We start from the raw sequence: 13,209 nt of genomic DNA on the forward strand, positions 1-13,209 counted from the left end.
AGCTTGGTATGAGTAAAACATTGAAGATTTTAAAGGAAAAACACAAAAGATAATTGTATTTAACAGCTTGGTCCCTTTGATCTGAAACAACGAAGCAATAAAATATAGGAACCAAAATATAGCAATCCACTATTATAACCAAAACATGATAAAATTTATTCAACACACAGAAAAAAACATAGTCAGAATCTCACTTCATTTTGAAACAAGTCAATGAAACAAAGTTATAGCAATACACTAACCAAAACATGATTAAAAGTTATTCAACACAAAATAAAACATTGACAAAATACCACTTTATTTAGAAAGGATTATTATTATTTTTAACAATACCCTATCCAAAACATGATTAAGACTTATTCAACACTTTATTTTGAGACAATGACAACAATTATACTTATAAGAAAACATTTGCTTACAGAGTTATTAAACACAAAACCAATTAAGATTGGGTGCGAACATGTAGGGTGTGAAAGTGAAAGGGGGCGAACATGAGTGGGCGCAAACGTAAATGGGCGCGAACGGACCCGGATTCAGACTATGTACCAGTGAGAAATATACAAGCCTTTCTACAGTATTTATTTGTACAATTCAGGTAGTCTTGACCTATTCATTTGTCTTAAAAAACCCAGCCAGTTGTCACCTTCACTTCACACACACACACACACACATATACAAATATCAATTATATGCTTACGAGACATGTTGCATTGTTAAACTAATTAAGGTATGTGAAAATCAAGACTTGCATAAAAACTATCCCAATATTAGAGACAGTGGCGTCATTTTTCCTCAGAGCTTTCAGCTCTTTGATTGATATAAAGTGATTCTTTTTCTCTTGAAATCAGGTAATGTCTGACCTGGATGGCTGTCAGTTCTCAGAAGACCCTACGGTTGATTTGGATACCAGTGGTATAGGGAACCAGCACACTAATGTAACATCATGGCCAACAATGAGTAGTGACAGCTTTGGTAAATAGAAAAAATCTTTGTTCTGTTAAAATGTGAATACAAATGGTAATTAATGTATATTATATAGTGACCTGTAATTATTTATATCTTTAAGGAATGATTGTACTGCTGATTGCATGTATTCCATAAATATAAATGGGAACACACTTTTTATGCCCCGCCTACGACAGTAGAGGGGCATTATATTTTCTGGTCTGTTCGTCCATTCATCCGTCTGTCCGTCTGTTCATTCTTCCGCTTCAGGTTAAAGTTTTTGGTCAAGGTAGTTTTTGATGAAGTTGAAGTCCAATCAACTTGAAACTTAGTACACATGTTAACTATGATATGATCTTTCTAATTTTAATGTCAAATTAAAGTATTGATCCCAATTTTATGGTCCACTGAACAAAGAAAAAGATATTGTGAAGCTCAGGTTAAAGTTTTTGGTCAAGGTAGTTTTTGATGAAGTTGAAGTCCAATCAACTTGAAACTTAGTACACATGTTAACTATGATATGATCTTTCTAATTTTAATGTCAAATTAAAGTATTGAACCCAATTTCATGGTCCACTGAACAAAGAAAAACATAATGTGAAGCTCAGGTTAAAGTTTTTGGTCAAGGTAGTTTTTGATGAAGTTGAAGTCCAATCAACTTGAAACTTAGTACACATGTTAACTATGATATGATCTTTCTATGTTTAATGCCAAATTAAAGTATTGACCCCAATTTCACGGTCCACTGAACATGTAAAATGATAGTGCGAGTGGGGCATCCGTGTACTATGGACACATACTTGTTATTTCCTAAGATTTGGTTTATCTGCTTTGAGCTTTCATAGTGATATTTTTCCTAAGTACAATTGAGGTGCCTCGGTGGCCAAGTGGTCTAATTACTTCTACTACTGTTATCACTAGCAAGTCAACAGTGAGGTTGTGATTCCGAACCCTGCTTGTAGAGGTGCACTCCAATTATATTTACTAGGATTGTCAGTTTTCCTATCCAAGTTCTGTGTTTTTCTCCAGCATGTCTAGGCACTTCAGCTTCCTTCACCAATAAAAACTGGCTGCAACATAAATTGATGGCCATAAAGTTGTGCTTAAAAGTGGTGTAAAAACTCAAACAATTAATCAATCAATTCTGAGTACATTACAAGGTGGATCTCAATGTGTTTTTATCCCCCTTTGTGGTTAGAATATTGTATATACAGTGAAACCTGATTAAACCGAAACCTGAATAAACCGGAAACCTGCCTAATCCAAACTTGTTCTGAAGACCAATCATATCACATTTTATGTATTGTGAACCTGATGAAACCGAATACCTCCCAAAACCGAACAAAATCTCAAGTCCCGAAAGGGTTCGGTTTAGTCAGGTTTTACTGTAATTATGATTTTATATTGTAATTTATAGGTGGCTTGTCTGGTAAACCTGACAGTTTAGATTATGACAGTGGTGCAAGAGATCTCAGTCCAGAACCAACCAGTTTACACCAGTTGATGGAGTCACATGACCCAACCACTCTAAAAATAGTACAAGAAGATACAAAGTCAACTGAACTGTTAGAGGTTGCGAATAGGGTAAGTGTCAAAATTTTTAAATTTCTGTAAGTTCCAGGATACGGTTTTCAGACAAATCTGTCATGTGACTTCCATCACCAGGTGACAAAATGTATGCATAGAAATTTCCAACACATGTAGAGCAAATGGGTGAAAAAAGTTTGATTTTATACTGCACAAAATATTTTGGAAATTAAAATCTAAAAAGATGGTCACCCTCCCTCAGTCATAAGGCATTCATGATTATGTACTAATGGAACATTAATTATTTCTACCCTACCCTACAGAATGACAATTATGAAAGTGCTGGAAACTTTTAAAAGAGCAGGGATACAGGCGCGCCTTCTATCTGGTAAATGACATCATAAAGGCACACGAAATTGACGATCTTTTCCGGTAAAAGTAAAAAATTCAGAAATGACCTATTGCAAGTATGGCAACCATTTATTTCAGAAGTTTCCAATTGCACTAAAGGATGAAAATTGGAGAAGTTCCAGAAATTTTGAATTTTACTTGTACATGTAGTTGCAAAAAGGGTACTCAAAAGTTTGAAAAATTACAATTTCACAAGAGGTTGTTAATACAATTGTAGGCTATATACATGATATATATATATATATATACATGTATCTGAATTTCCGAAATAGAAAATCTCACTAGAGGTTGCTAACAGGCCCAGGGTAATTTTCAGAATGTACAATAATATAAATTTAGAGAGCATCAATGGTAAAATGTATAGCAACTAGCATGACTAGCCTGAACATGGTATTAAGATTATAGAATACCCTGAAGGAGAACCATTATTTTCATAGTAACCATGGAATCAGAAATTATTCCTTTCCAAATTATTTATTTTGATTTTCTGAACAAAATAAAAGGACTGCATCATTTTACAGACAATAAATTAAAGTTTAAACTTTTGCAAAGGAGTAGGTCCGGTAAGAGCCCTTTTTGGCCCCAAAATATAGCAGTTTTACAAAATTGTTAAAATGTAAACTTTTAGTTATTTATTGGATAGTAGAATGGTTCTGCTACATAAATATTGGCTGTTTTTGACAATACACTGCACATATATTGAGTACTAGCACCATTAAGTCATGCTAAATTACGGAAATCTTCACAATTCCAGCATTTTAGTTAAATTTTAGATGGTTTCCGTGTAAAATGAAAGTGGCCGCATTCGTGTTCATCCATAATATTGAAACGGAAGTTGTCTTTGATGATAATACATAACATATATAAAGATTGAGGATGAACACGGATGCGGCCACTTTCATTTTTGACAAAAACCATCTGAAAAGTGACATTTTCTCGTATTTTTGGTAGATTTTTCATATTTTAGCTTGAATCGGATCGTTTTAATTGACTAAATGAGTTAAAACCTTTCACAAAAAATAATTGAATCAAATAAAATAGACACTTAAGTGTTTAAAAAGTGGTCAAAATCTTTCGTCAGATGAAACTGAAATTTGAGGCCAAAATCGGTCCTTACCGGACCTACTCCTTTAAGGATTCTTTAATTATCTTGCCTCAATGAAGTCACGAAGCTGTTTAGTGTAGTGTTAGTAAGTTGTTAATGTTTATGATTAGGCCAGTTTAAGGAGAACCACTAATGGTGAGTCAAAGATGTTTGTTTTATAGTCAAATCAGCATTATTAAAGCTTATCTCATATCCATGGAGATTATTTGCCTTGAACCATTAGTTCATGTTAACGTTCCATTGAATTTGAATGTTTTGGTGTGTACACATGTTCAAGTTTTTGGTAAGTTCAGGGGAGAACACTCTATAATAAGACAAGTTTAACTGTATTCACAAAGCTCATTTCCACCAATATTATTTAGCTCAGAACCTTCAGCATGTATTGCCATTTTAATTATCAAAATTACCTGCAGGTTAGACATATCTCTGTGTCAACAGTTTTAAAATTCTCTAAAAGCCATACTTCAAACTTAAACCTGACTAAAGGAACATGATATGAATAAAAAGGATACTGTGGATACATTTATTTTCATGGATACCAATTTTTGTGGTTTGAGGAAAACTTTCTTATTTGTGGATATTTAATTTTGTGGTTTTGGCAAAGTCTGCATACATTTCTTTAGAAAATTTGACATTCGTTGAATATTTGAATTCGTGGTTTCCATGTACCGACGAAATCCATGAAAGTTGGTATCCAACAAATATTAATGAATCCAGAGTAAATGAGACCGCAATCCAATAACAAAAAAACATTCTACTGTAAAAAGTAAATGTTGAGACAGGCATACCTACTTTAAGATTATACATGAATTTCAACTAACTGTTTTGATATTAGTAAAGACTTAATTTCTGAACCTAGTAGAGTTTTTGCTCAGAAATAATAAAAAAAAGATGAGGAAATAAATGAAAAATGTATTAAAAATTTATGTAGACATTTCAGACTTCATATGACATATGTTTTGTTTATCAAATTTTACAATGTAAGATGATCAGCTGTGATGAATTGTATTATCTCCCTTTGATCATTTTTCAGAAATGAATAATGTTGCTTGAATTATAATATGACTTTGTTGTGTAAAAACTTTGAGACAAAAACATTAGACCTATAAACAATATACCTTAATATCATTATCATATGCTCAGGATGAAAAGGGAAATAATGTGAATCATGTCTGCAATAAAATGCTGTTATCTAAACTTTTCTTGTAGAACAGAGGAAGTACACCACTAATTCATGGTCCCTTTGCCTTCTATTTTAATATCCTCCATTTCCAGCAGGCACACCTCTTTTTTTTTTTATTTCAAATAAGGTGACAATCGTTGCATGTCAAAGCAACACTTTATGATGTCTTGTTCTATAAAAAAATCAACATACCTTGAATGGCATATAAGAAAGAACTGGTTTCTGGAACTTTAGATGTACCAAAAACAGGTACTTCAGATCTGACAAACAGACAAAATGTACACAATTTTTAGAATTTGATGCAGTTTTTTTAATATTCAAATTTAAAGTCAAACAGTGTTCTATAATGATCACCAACTTTCATTCGATACCAAAAAAAACCTAAATAATCTACATATTTTGAAAGTTACACTCATGCATTGGAACTATTTTGTGTTAAAAATGTATTACTTTCTGGTATGTGCTTTCTAGTGGGGCCTGAATTAGTGGTGTTACACCTATATGATTAGTACAGCTTTTTACATGTTTTAGGAATCGGGAATTTTAAAGCTTTTTTTGTCAAAAGCCTGTACATTAACAGAAATGTTTAATACTAAACCATATGTTGAAATATGATCTGAAATAGCCTAAAAAGTTGTGAACTTATATGTCATCTGTTCTATCATGGAAAGTTGTGTCATTGGCAATTGTACCACATCTTCTTATTTATTGGTTTCTTTAATGTCCAATCACTCGTGGCAAATATTTCTTGGATGTTTAGGAAGAGAACAAATTGGCAAAACATACAATAGATAGGTCCTCTAACAGGGGTCACCTTGGATGAAGGGTGGGAAGTTTAGACTGCTGGTCCTCTAACAGGGGTCACCTTGGATGAAGGGTGGGAAGTTTAGACTGCCGGTCCTCTAACAGGGGTCACCTTGGATGAAGGGTGGGAAGTTTAGACTGCTGGTCCTCTAACAACAAGGGTCACCTTGAATGAAGGTAGGAAGTTTAGACTGCTGGTCCTCTAACAAGGGTCACCTTGGATGAAGGGTGGGAAGTTTAGACTGCTGGTCCTCTAACAAGGGTCACCTTGGATGAAGGGTGGGAAGTTTAGACTGCTGGTCCTCTAACAAGGGTCACCTTGGATGAAGGGTGGGAAGTTTAGACTGCTGGTCCTCTAACAAGGGTCACCTTGGATGAAGGGTGGGAAGTTTAGACTGCTGGTCCTCTAAAAGGGGTCACCTTGGATGAAGGGTGGGAAGTTTAGACTGCTGGTCCTCTAACAGGGGTCACCTTGGATGAAGGGTGGGAAGTTTAGACTGCTGGTCCTCTAACAGGGGTCACCTTGGATGAAGGGTGGCAAGTTTAGACTGCTGGTCCTCTAACAAGGGTCACCTTGGATGTAGGGTGGGAAGTTTAGACTGCTGGTCCTCTAACAAGGGTCACCTTGGATGAAGGGTGGGAAGTTAAGACTGCTGGTCCTCTAACAGGGGTCACCTTGGATGAAGGGTGGGAAGTTTAGACTGCTGGTCCTCTAACAAGGGTCACCTTGGATGAAGGGTGGGAAGTTTAGACTGCTGGTCCTCTAACAAGGGTCACCTTGGATGAAGGGTGGGAAGTTTAGACTGCTGGTCCTCTAACAAGGGTCACCTTGGATGAAGGGTGGGAAGTTTAGACTGCCGGTCACCTAACAGGGGTCACCTTGGATGAAGGGTGGGAAGTTTAGACTGCCGGTCCTCTAACAGGGGTCACCTTGGGTGAAGGGTGGGAAGTTTAGACTGCTGTTGGAAAACAAGGGAAGAAATTTAGCCTTGTAATAGGCCACCTTCGGCTTGGCTACATCTAACAACCACTCAAAGAGTTGTTGCAAAGGTTCTTAATATACAGAGAATGTGGCATTCTCTCTGATTTTGGAATCAGATTTAGCGTCCTGATTCTTACTTGTCATGGCTGGGAATTTATACATCCCTGCACAACCAAACTATTTACAACCTATTTTGTCATGGGTTTTACTGCTGGAAGAAAACAAAATGACTGTATTTCTGTTATTCAATCACCCTTTAGTTGTACACTTAAGATGAATATAGAAATAGGAAGATGTGGTGTGAGTGCCAATGAGACACCTCTCCATCCAAATAAAAATTTATAAAAGTAAACCATTATATATGCATTTTTTTTGGAACAAACAACCCAAAGATACTAGAGTTTGAATGAGTACCAATAATTTGGTTTTCCTAATGTTTTGATTTTAGTTCTAATGATGAAAAATCGTCAAAATCAATGCTTTTTGCAAATAAAAGAAAATGAGATATTTTCTGAAAACAATTCAGCATGGTAAGTGTTAATTTGAAATTTTAAATCCACCATGTCTAAAAATTATTTTTCTTGTAAGATTTTATTTTGAAAGATTAACAGATGAATCCCTAGGGGACAATTATTCATTTATCACTGTCAATATTGTCAGATACAGTCGATTATTCAAAAGTGCTTTTGGTTGTAGTTCTGTAGAAAAGATCTATGAAGACTTCATTGATAACCTACAGTATTGATTGGTATATGAGTAGTACTGTCAATTGGACAGTATGCAGTGTTATAAGTGTTTTACGAATTTGTGTAAACATTGGAAACTTCACAAGATATAACTGTTTGTAGTGGAGGATTGATTTAGCTGTAGACTAAGATTTTTGTTATTTGTGATATTGTCTGTCAATGCATTTCTATCTGAAGTAAATTTATGATTCAGTGAAACTGCAAGTGGTTGCAATGATTACAAATAAAAACTTTCTTTTGAGGGCAGCTGTTTGAGGGAAAGAATTCCTGTTGCGTCTTTTGTAACTTGCAGCTTCTTGTTCTGGAAAAGATGAAACAAATATACGTTGCAAAGCCCCCCACCCCCCACCCCCCCTTTAAAAAAAGAATGGAGAAAAGCAACTACAAAAAAAAATAAATTATGTAAAATTTCTTTAAAATATAATGCATCCCTGAACATGTGTTTCTCTTTGGGGTTGGCTGATAATATATGAGTTATATATCCTTGGCCTGACAGAAAAAAAGTGAATTAAACAGGTGTTTGCTATGTATCAGTACCCCTGGCTAATTGTAGATAAACATAGTTGTGGATGTATAGGTAGTTAAAGGTGTTAAGATTAATGATCATGAGGAGAGATAATTGTGAAAGATTGAAAAGAAGCAGCCTTACACACAGTAGGAGAACTCAGGAGAGTCCATTCTCTTCCTGTTAAATGTGTATTGGAAACTTTACAGGATTTTATGATCCAATACATCTAAGATATATATATATTATATATATTTTGTGATAAAAGTTTAAGATAGTATTTCCAAGATCTTTTAGCTGAAAGGATTAATATTTTACAACAGGTGTCCGTTTTTAACCAGGAGGGGAAATAAAAAAAATGGTAGCTTTACACACAGTAGGGGAAGAGACTAGTCTACCTATTAAATGTGTATTGGGAACTTTATATGCTTATACTGATGGTAAACATCTATATGATCTATGATATATTTTGTTTTTTGTGATGAAAGTTTAAGATAGTTGTTCCAAGATCTTTTTGCTGCAAGGATTACACCAGGTGTCAGTTTTTAACCAAGAGGGGAAAAAAAAAAAAAATGATAGCTGACAATTAGTTTAAAGGCACCTAGGAATATACTGTAAAAATGTTGAAGACTTTACAATAGTGTATATATGTAAACCTCAGATCTATGTACGACCTCAAATCTGTTGCCGTTTCTCAAATCTATGCCCAATCGTGACGTCAATCGCTAATCTATGTCCATACAAAATTGTTCGACCTCAAATCTGTGGCCGATTTTTAATCATGACGTCATTCGCAAATCTATGTCCTTAAAAAAATAATTCGGCCTCAAATCTGTGGCCGATTTTTACTTGTGACGTTTTTCTCAAATCTATGTCCGTTATAAAAGAAAAGGCTTTAAAACTGTAATGTTTGATTCTTTTTTAGCCATGCGCAAATTTATGCCCGTCTTAAAATTTCGGCCTTCTAGGTTTTTGTCATTCCCATAGTTCAATATTAATTTGGTGGTAGACCTATGTGTTTTCCATGTGTGTACAAGAGCTTAAGTATCAGTAAATCTTTCGTTTTATGTTGTACTGCTATACCACTGTCCCAGGTTAGGGGAGGGCTGGGATCCCGCTAACATGTTTAACACCGCCACATTATTTATGTATGTGCATGTCTCAAGTTAGGAGCCTGTAATTCAGTGGTTGTTGTTTGTTCATGTGTTACAGTTTTGTTAATTTATTTTACATAAGTGAGGCCGTTAGTTATCTCGTTTGAGTTTTTTTACATTATCTTATCGGGCCTTTTATATCTGACTATGAGGTATGGGCTTTGCTTATTGTTGAAGGCTGTACGGTTACCTGTAGTTGTTAATGTTTGTGTCATTTTGGTCTTTTGGTCTTTTGTGGACAGTTGTCTCATTGGCAATAATACCACATCTTCTTTTTTTTATACTAGATAGATTATTTTGCTTGTATTTAAAGAGGGACTAAAAAGTCCCTGATTTAAAATATTGTTTTTTAATATATAAAAAAGAAGATGTGGTGTGATTTTTTTTTTTATTTAAGTACGGTTTTGTATGATTTTTGTTTTGATAAAGTAATATCTCCATGTTTGTGGTTAAAATTATGTGTGTGGATTGTATGCCGCCTTGAAGAATTCAACTACACGTTTTTTCTAACTAAAAAAAAGAAAAGAATTACTATTTGTATGCAACTTAAGCGTACTTTAATTGTCTCTAAATTGTTTCATATTGCTGTTAAATTGACATTCATACCACATTATCTATTGTATGTTACATTAAATATCAATAAAATCATTCTGAATAGTTAAAAATAAAAGTTACGTGCTCTATATTTTTAATTAAAATATTTGTGAATCACAATAGAGCATATATCAATTGTTTGGTCTTAGCTGATATCTATTTAGTTCAAATGTGAAACTTGTAATTATGTCTTTAATCACAAAAATCTTTCCCCGAGAAGGATCATTCTTTATGTTTTGGCATATTCCTTCTCTCCAGAAACCGGATGTAAACACTGCCGTCCCTTTGTTCATAGCTGGATTTGTTTTGAATTGCAAATACTCCCCAATAGTAGGAGTGAAGATATCCTGATAATTGTCAGAAAACAGTTCAAGAGGATATATCTCTAGTTGACGTTTTTGAAAATAGTCCATCAGCCCACTATTCATTACAGATTTTCCTCCAGTCTAAAAAAACAAATCATAAATCAATTTTAAACCATTTGTATTAATAAATAAAATATCAACATTAACTTTTTTCGTATAAACCACATTGACACTGATAATGAATAGATACATAAAAAGTAAAAGGATAAGAAAATAAAATATTAAATTAACATTTGATATTACTATTTACATATCTACATGTATGACTTACGGGAATAGCCTTTTCTTTATCGTTGCTATCATTTACAAAGCGCCTTTTGTAAAGTTCCTTGTAATACGGACTAGCACCTTCCATGGGATCGAGATTATTTTGCATCTGAAAGTACATTAAGTAAAATATGTGGAGAAAAAAATTAATTTAAAAAGAACATCATTAATTTTACATGATTTTTTTCATTTCGATTTGTTTTAATTCATTCAAAGGTGAAAACATGTAAGACGGGTCAACCTATTTTTTTTTTAAAATTAGCGTATAACTTTTTTTTCAAAACACACATAGACTATGTACACATGTGCAAAGTAGCAGAAATATTCTATCATACTAAAACATTACTTACAACTTCTAAAGGTGCAATATCATTTGTTTCCGTAGTAAAGTATGTATCTCCGGTTTCTGTAACTATATGATCATTTTCCAACTGCCTCCCTTTGTTTGTCTCCTGAACTTCTTGGTGTTCTTCATTAGGTTCCGACACAATATCCATGGCTTCTTTAATAGAAATAAGTTTAAACAAACAAATTAAATAGTACAGTCGATGGTTGTGTAACGTCCAGTGGCAAATTTAACGCAAACATATAGAATATTAACACAGTAAATTTAAAATATGCTTTTTTTTTATATAGAGAAGACCGTTGGTTTTCCCGTTTGAATGGTTTTTACACTAGTTATTTAGGGGCCCTTTATAGCTTGTTGTTCAGTGTGAGGCAATGCTCCGTGTTGAAGGCCGTACATTGACCTATAATGGTTTACTTTTTTTTTTAATTGTTATTTGGAGGGAGAGTTGCCTCATTGGCACTCACACTACATCTTCCTATATCTATTTACATTTATTTTGCTCATAAAATTCAATTTTAAAATTAACTTTGTTTAACTAATATCAGAGCCTTAAAAAGTAAAACCTTTCAGATTACTATTGAAGTAAATAAAGACTTATATTATTACCTTCAAACGTTACATCTCTGTCATTTATGTTTCTTAACATCTCCAAATTTCCATTTTCATCTTCATTTATGTTACTTTCAGGTAATATTTCACCAATCTCTTCTTCTTCATTCTCTACATCTAAGTGTGCCTGTGCTAGGAACTTTCTTTCATCTTCAGTTAGGAGCACAAATGGAAGCTATAAAAATAGAAACGGTTTTATTGCACGTAATATTTTCACCTTTACTACAATAGATAAATACGTTATATTTTAATACAGTACATGTATTACTTTGGCATTTTATAATATTTTATAATAATTTATGAATAGAATAGGATGAATTTAGTGTTAAACTTTCATATAGTTTCACAAGATGTGTGTGTGTGTGTTACTTTGTTTGTGTTGTGTTGTGTTGTGAAGGCCAGTCTTTTTCTAACGACATCTCTTTTCTAAAATATTCAGTAAGTGTTCTATTAAAGCGTTCTACGCGTCCTTGGCTTTGTGGATGATAGGGACGTCCATGTATCTGTCTGGTCTTAAAAATTGAAACAACTTCAGCCAAGTTTACATTTGTAAATTCTTTGCCGTTGTCACTCTGTAATATTCTTGGCGGACCATACAGATATACATATTTTAAAGTTAGTTCCGCTACATCTTTTGCAAATTTTCCTTTTAATGGGCCACCAAATGCCAAGCGAGAAAAGCAATCTACTATGTTGCAAATGTAGTTGTAACCTCTGACTGGTGGCATTTTCTTCAAGTCTATTTGCCAACGACTGTTAGCATAAGTTGCAGGAATTGGGCGCCTTAAAACTGTTGTTTTGGGAATTTCTACTGCATTGTTACAGCCCTGGCAGTTTACGTTTAATTTAAATAGTACCTTGATGCTTTCTCTAACAACAGGAAATACTGTACTTCTTAAACAGTCATAAATTGCCTCATATTTTCTATGGTCTTTCGAGTGGTTTTTGTTAATCAGGTGAATTAATTGCTCTTTGTCTAAACATTTTCTATGATTGCTATTTAAGTCTTGAGATTTTTTGTAGATACATTTAGATTCTTGATCATAGAAGTAAAGCGATAAAAACTTTTTTACCATTCTGTCCGAAAACGGCACTCTCAATTCGTCAACAATTTTTTTTGCTCCCCAATTTTGATGTTCTTCTTTGGCCTTTGCAATCTGTACAATGTACGGCATATCCGCCCAAAACGATTCTGGATTTGGATCCTTTGAAATACCTTTTTTGCGCTTGTTTGATATAGTGTATCCTTCATTTGGAATAGTGTCCTGCTCCGCCATCATTCTTTTTTTGCTATGACGTCATATACTTGATGACGTTTTGTTATGTTTAAAGTCGATGAAAGGACATAGATTGGAGCCAAAAATGGCCATAGATTTGAGTAAATAAAGGACATAGATTTGAGACAATACAGGACATAGATTTGGAAAATCTATGACGCAATATAAAAAGGACATAGATTTGGGGAAAGGACATAGATTTGAGGCCGGACATAGATTTGAGGCTTACATATATATCCAAGATTTTATTTGCTGCAAGAATAAAAGGTGTCAGGTTTTTTTTCAAGAGAGGAAATTTAAAACCTGGTAGACAATATATTGAGGGCGTACATATATATACACATATTGTTATTGAAAAAATATTTTTTGGTGTAAGGATAGCAGGT

At 33.9% G+C, this 13,209-nt stretch overlaps 2 protein-coding genes across 2 annotated transcripts in view; one reads left to right on the forward strand and one right to left on the reverse strand.

Annotated features, from left to right (window-relative positions):
* The window catches only part of LOC134718833 (colorectal mutant cancer protein-like), a 62,412-nt gene that overhangs the window by 11,853 nt on the left and 37,350 nt on the right, over nucleotides 1–13,209 (forward strand). Inside the window, exons 3-4 of the mRNA XM_063581620.1 lie at nucleotides 849–972; nucleotides 2,363–2,529. Of these exons, the coding sequence (XP_063437690.1) occupies nucleotides 849–972; nucleotides 2,363–2,529 (291 nt within the window). The remainder of the gene's footprint in view (nucleotides 1–848; nucleotides 973–2,362; nucleotides 2,530–13,209) is intronic.
* Nucleotides 9,810–11,825, reverse strand: LOC134719632 (uncharacterized). Its single transcript, XM_063582619.1, has 4 exons — nucleotides 11,544–11,825; nucleotides 10,939–11,090; nucleotides 10,593–10,697; nucleotides 9,810–10,402 (listed from the first exon to the last, which is right to left on the reverse strand). The coding sequence occupies exons 1-4, from the start codon at nucleotides 11,581–11,583 to the stop codon at nucleotides 10,088–10,090; spliced, it is 612 nt and encodes a 203-aa protein (XP_063438689.1). The 5' UTR covers nucleotides 11,584–11,825; the 3' UTR covers nucleotides 9,810–10,087.

Source organism: Mytilus trossulus, chromosome 5 (assembly GCF_036588685.1).
Source record: "Mytilus trossulus isolate FHL-02 chromosome 5, PNRI_Mtr1.1.1.hap1, whole genome shotgun sequence".
Classification (NCBI taxonomy): domain Eukaryota; kingdom Metazoa; phylum Mollusca; class Bivalvia; order Mytilida; family Mytilidae; genus Mytilus; species Mytilus trossulus.

Excerpts from the sequence above, each read along its gene's own strand:
- LOC134719632 (XM_063582619.1), bottom strand. The coding sequence starts at position 11,583 with ATGTTAAGAAACATAAATGACAGAGATGTAACGTTTGAAG. Across the intron at positions 10,698-10,938 it reads ATATTGCACCTTTAGAAGTT|ATGCAAAATAATCTCGATCC; the intron begins GTAAGTAATGTT and ends ATGTACTTTCAG. Across the intron at positions 10,403-10,592 it reads ATAAAGAAAAGGCTATTCCC|ACTGGAGGAAAATCTGTAAT; the intron begins GTAAGTCATACA and ends TTGTTTTTTTAG.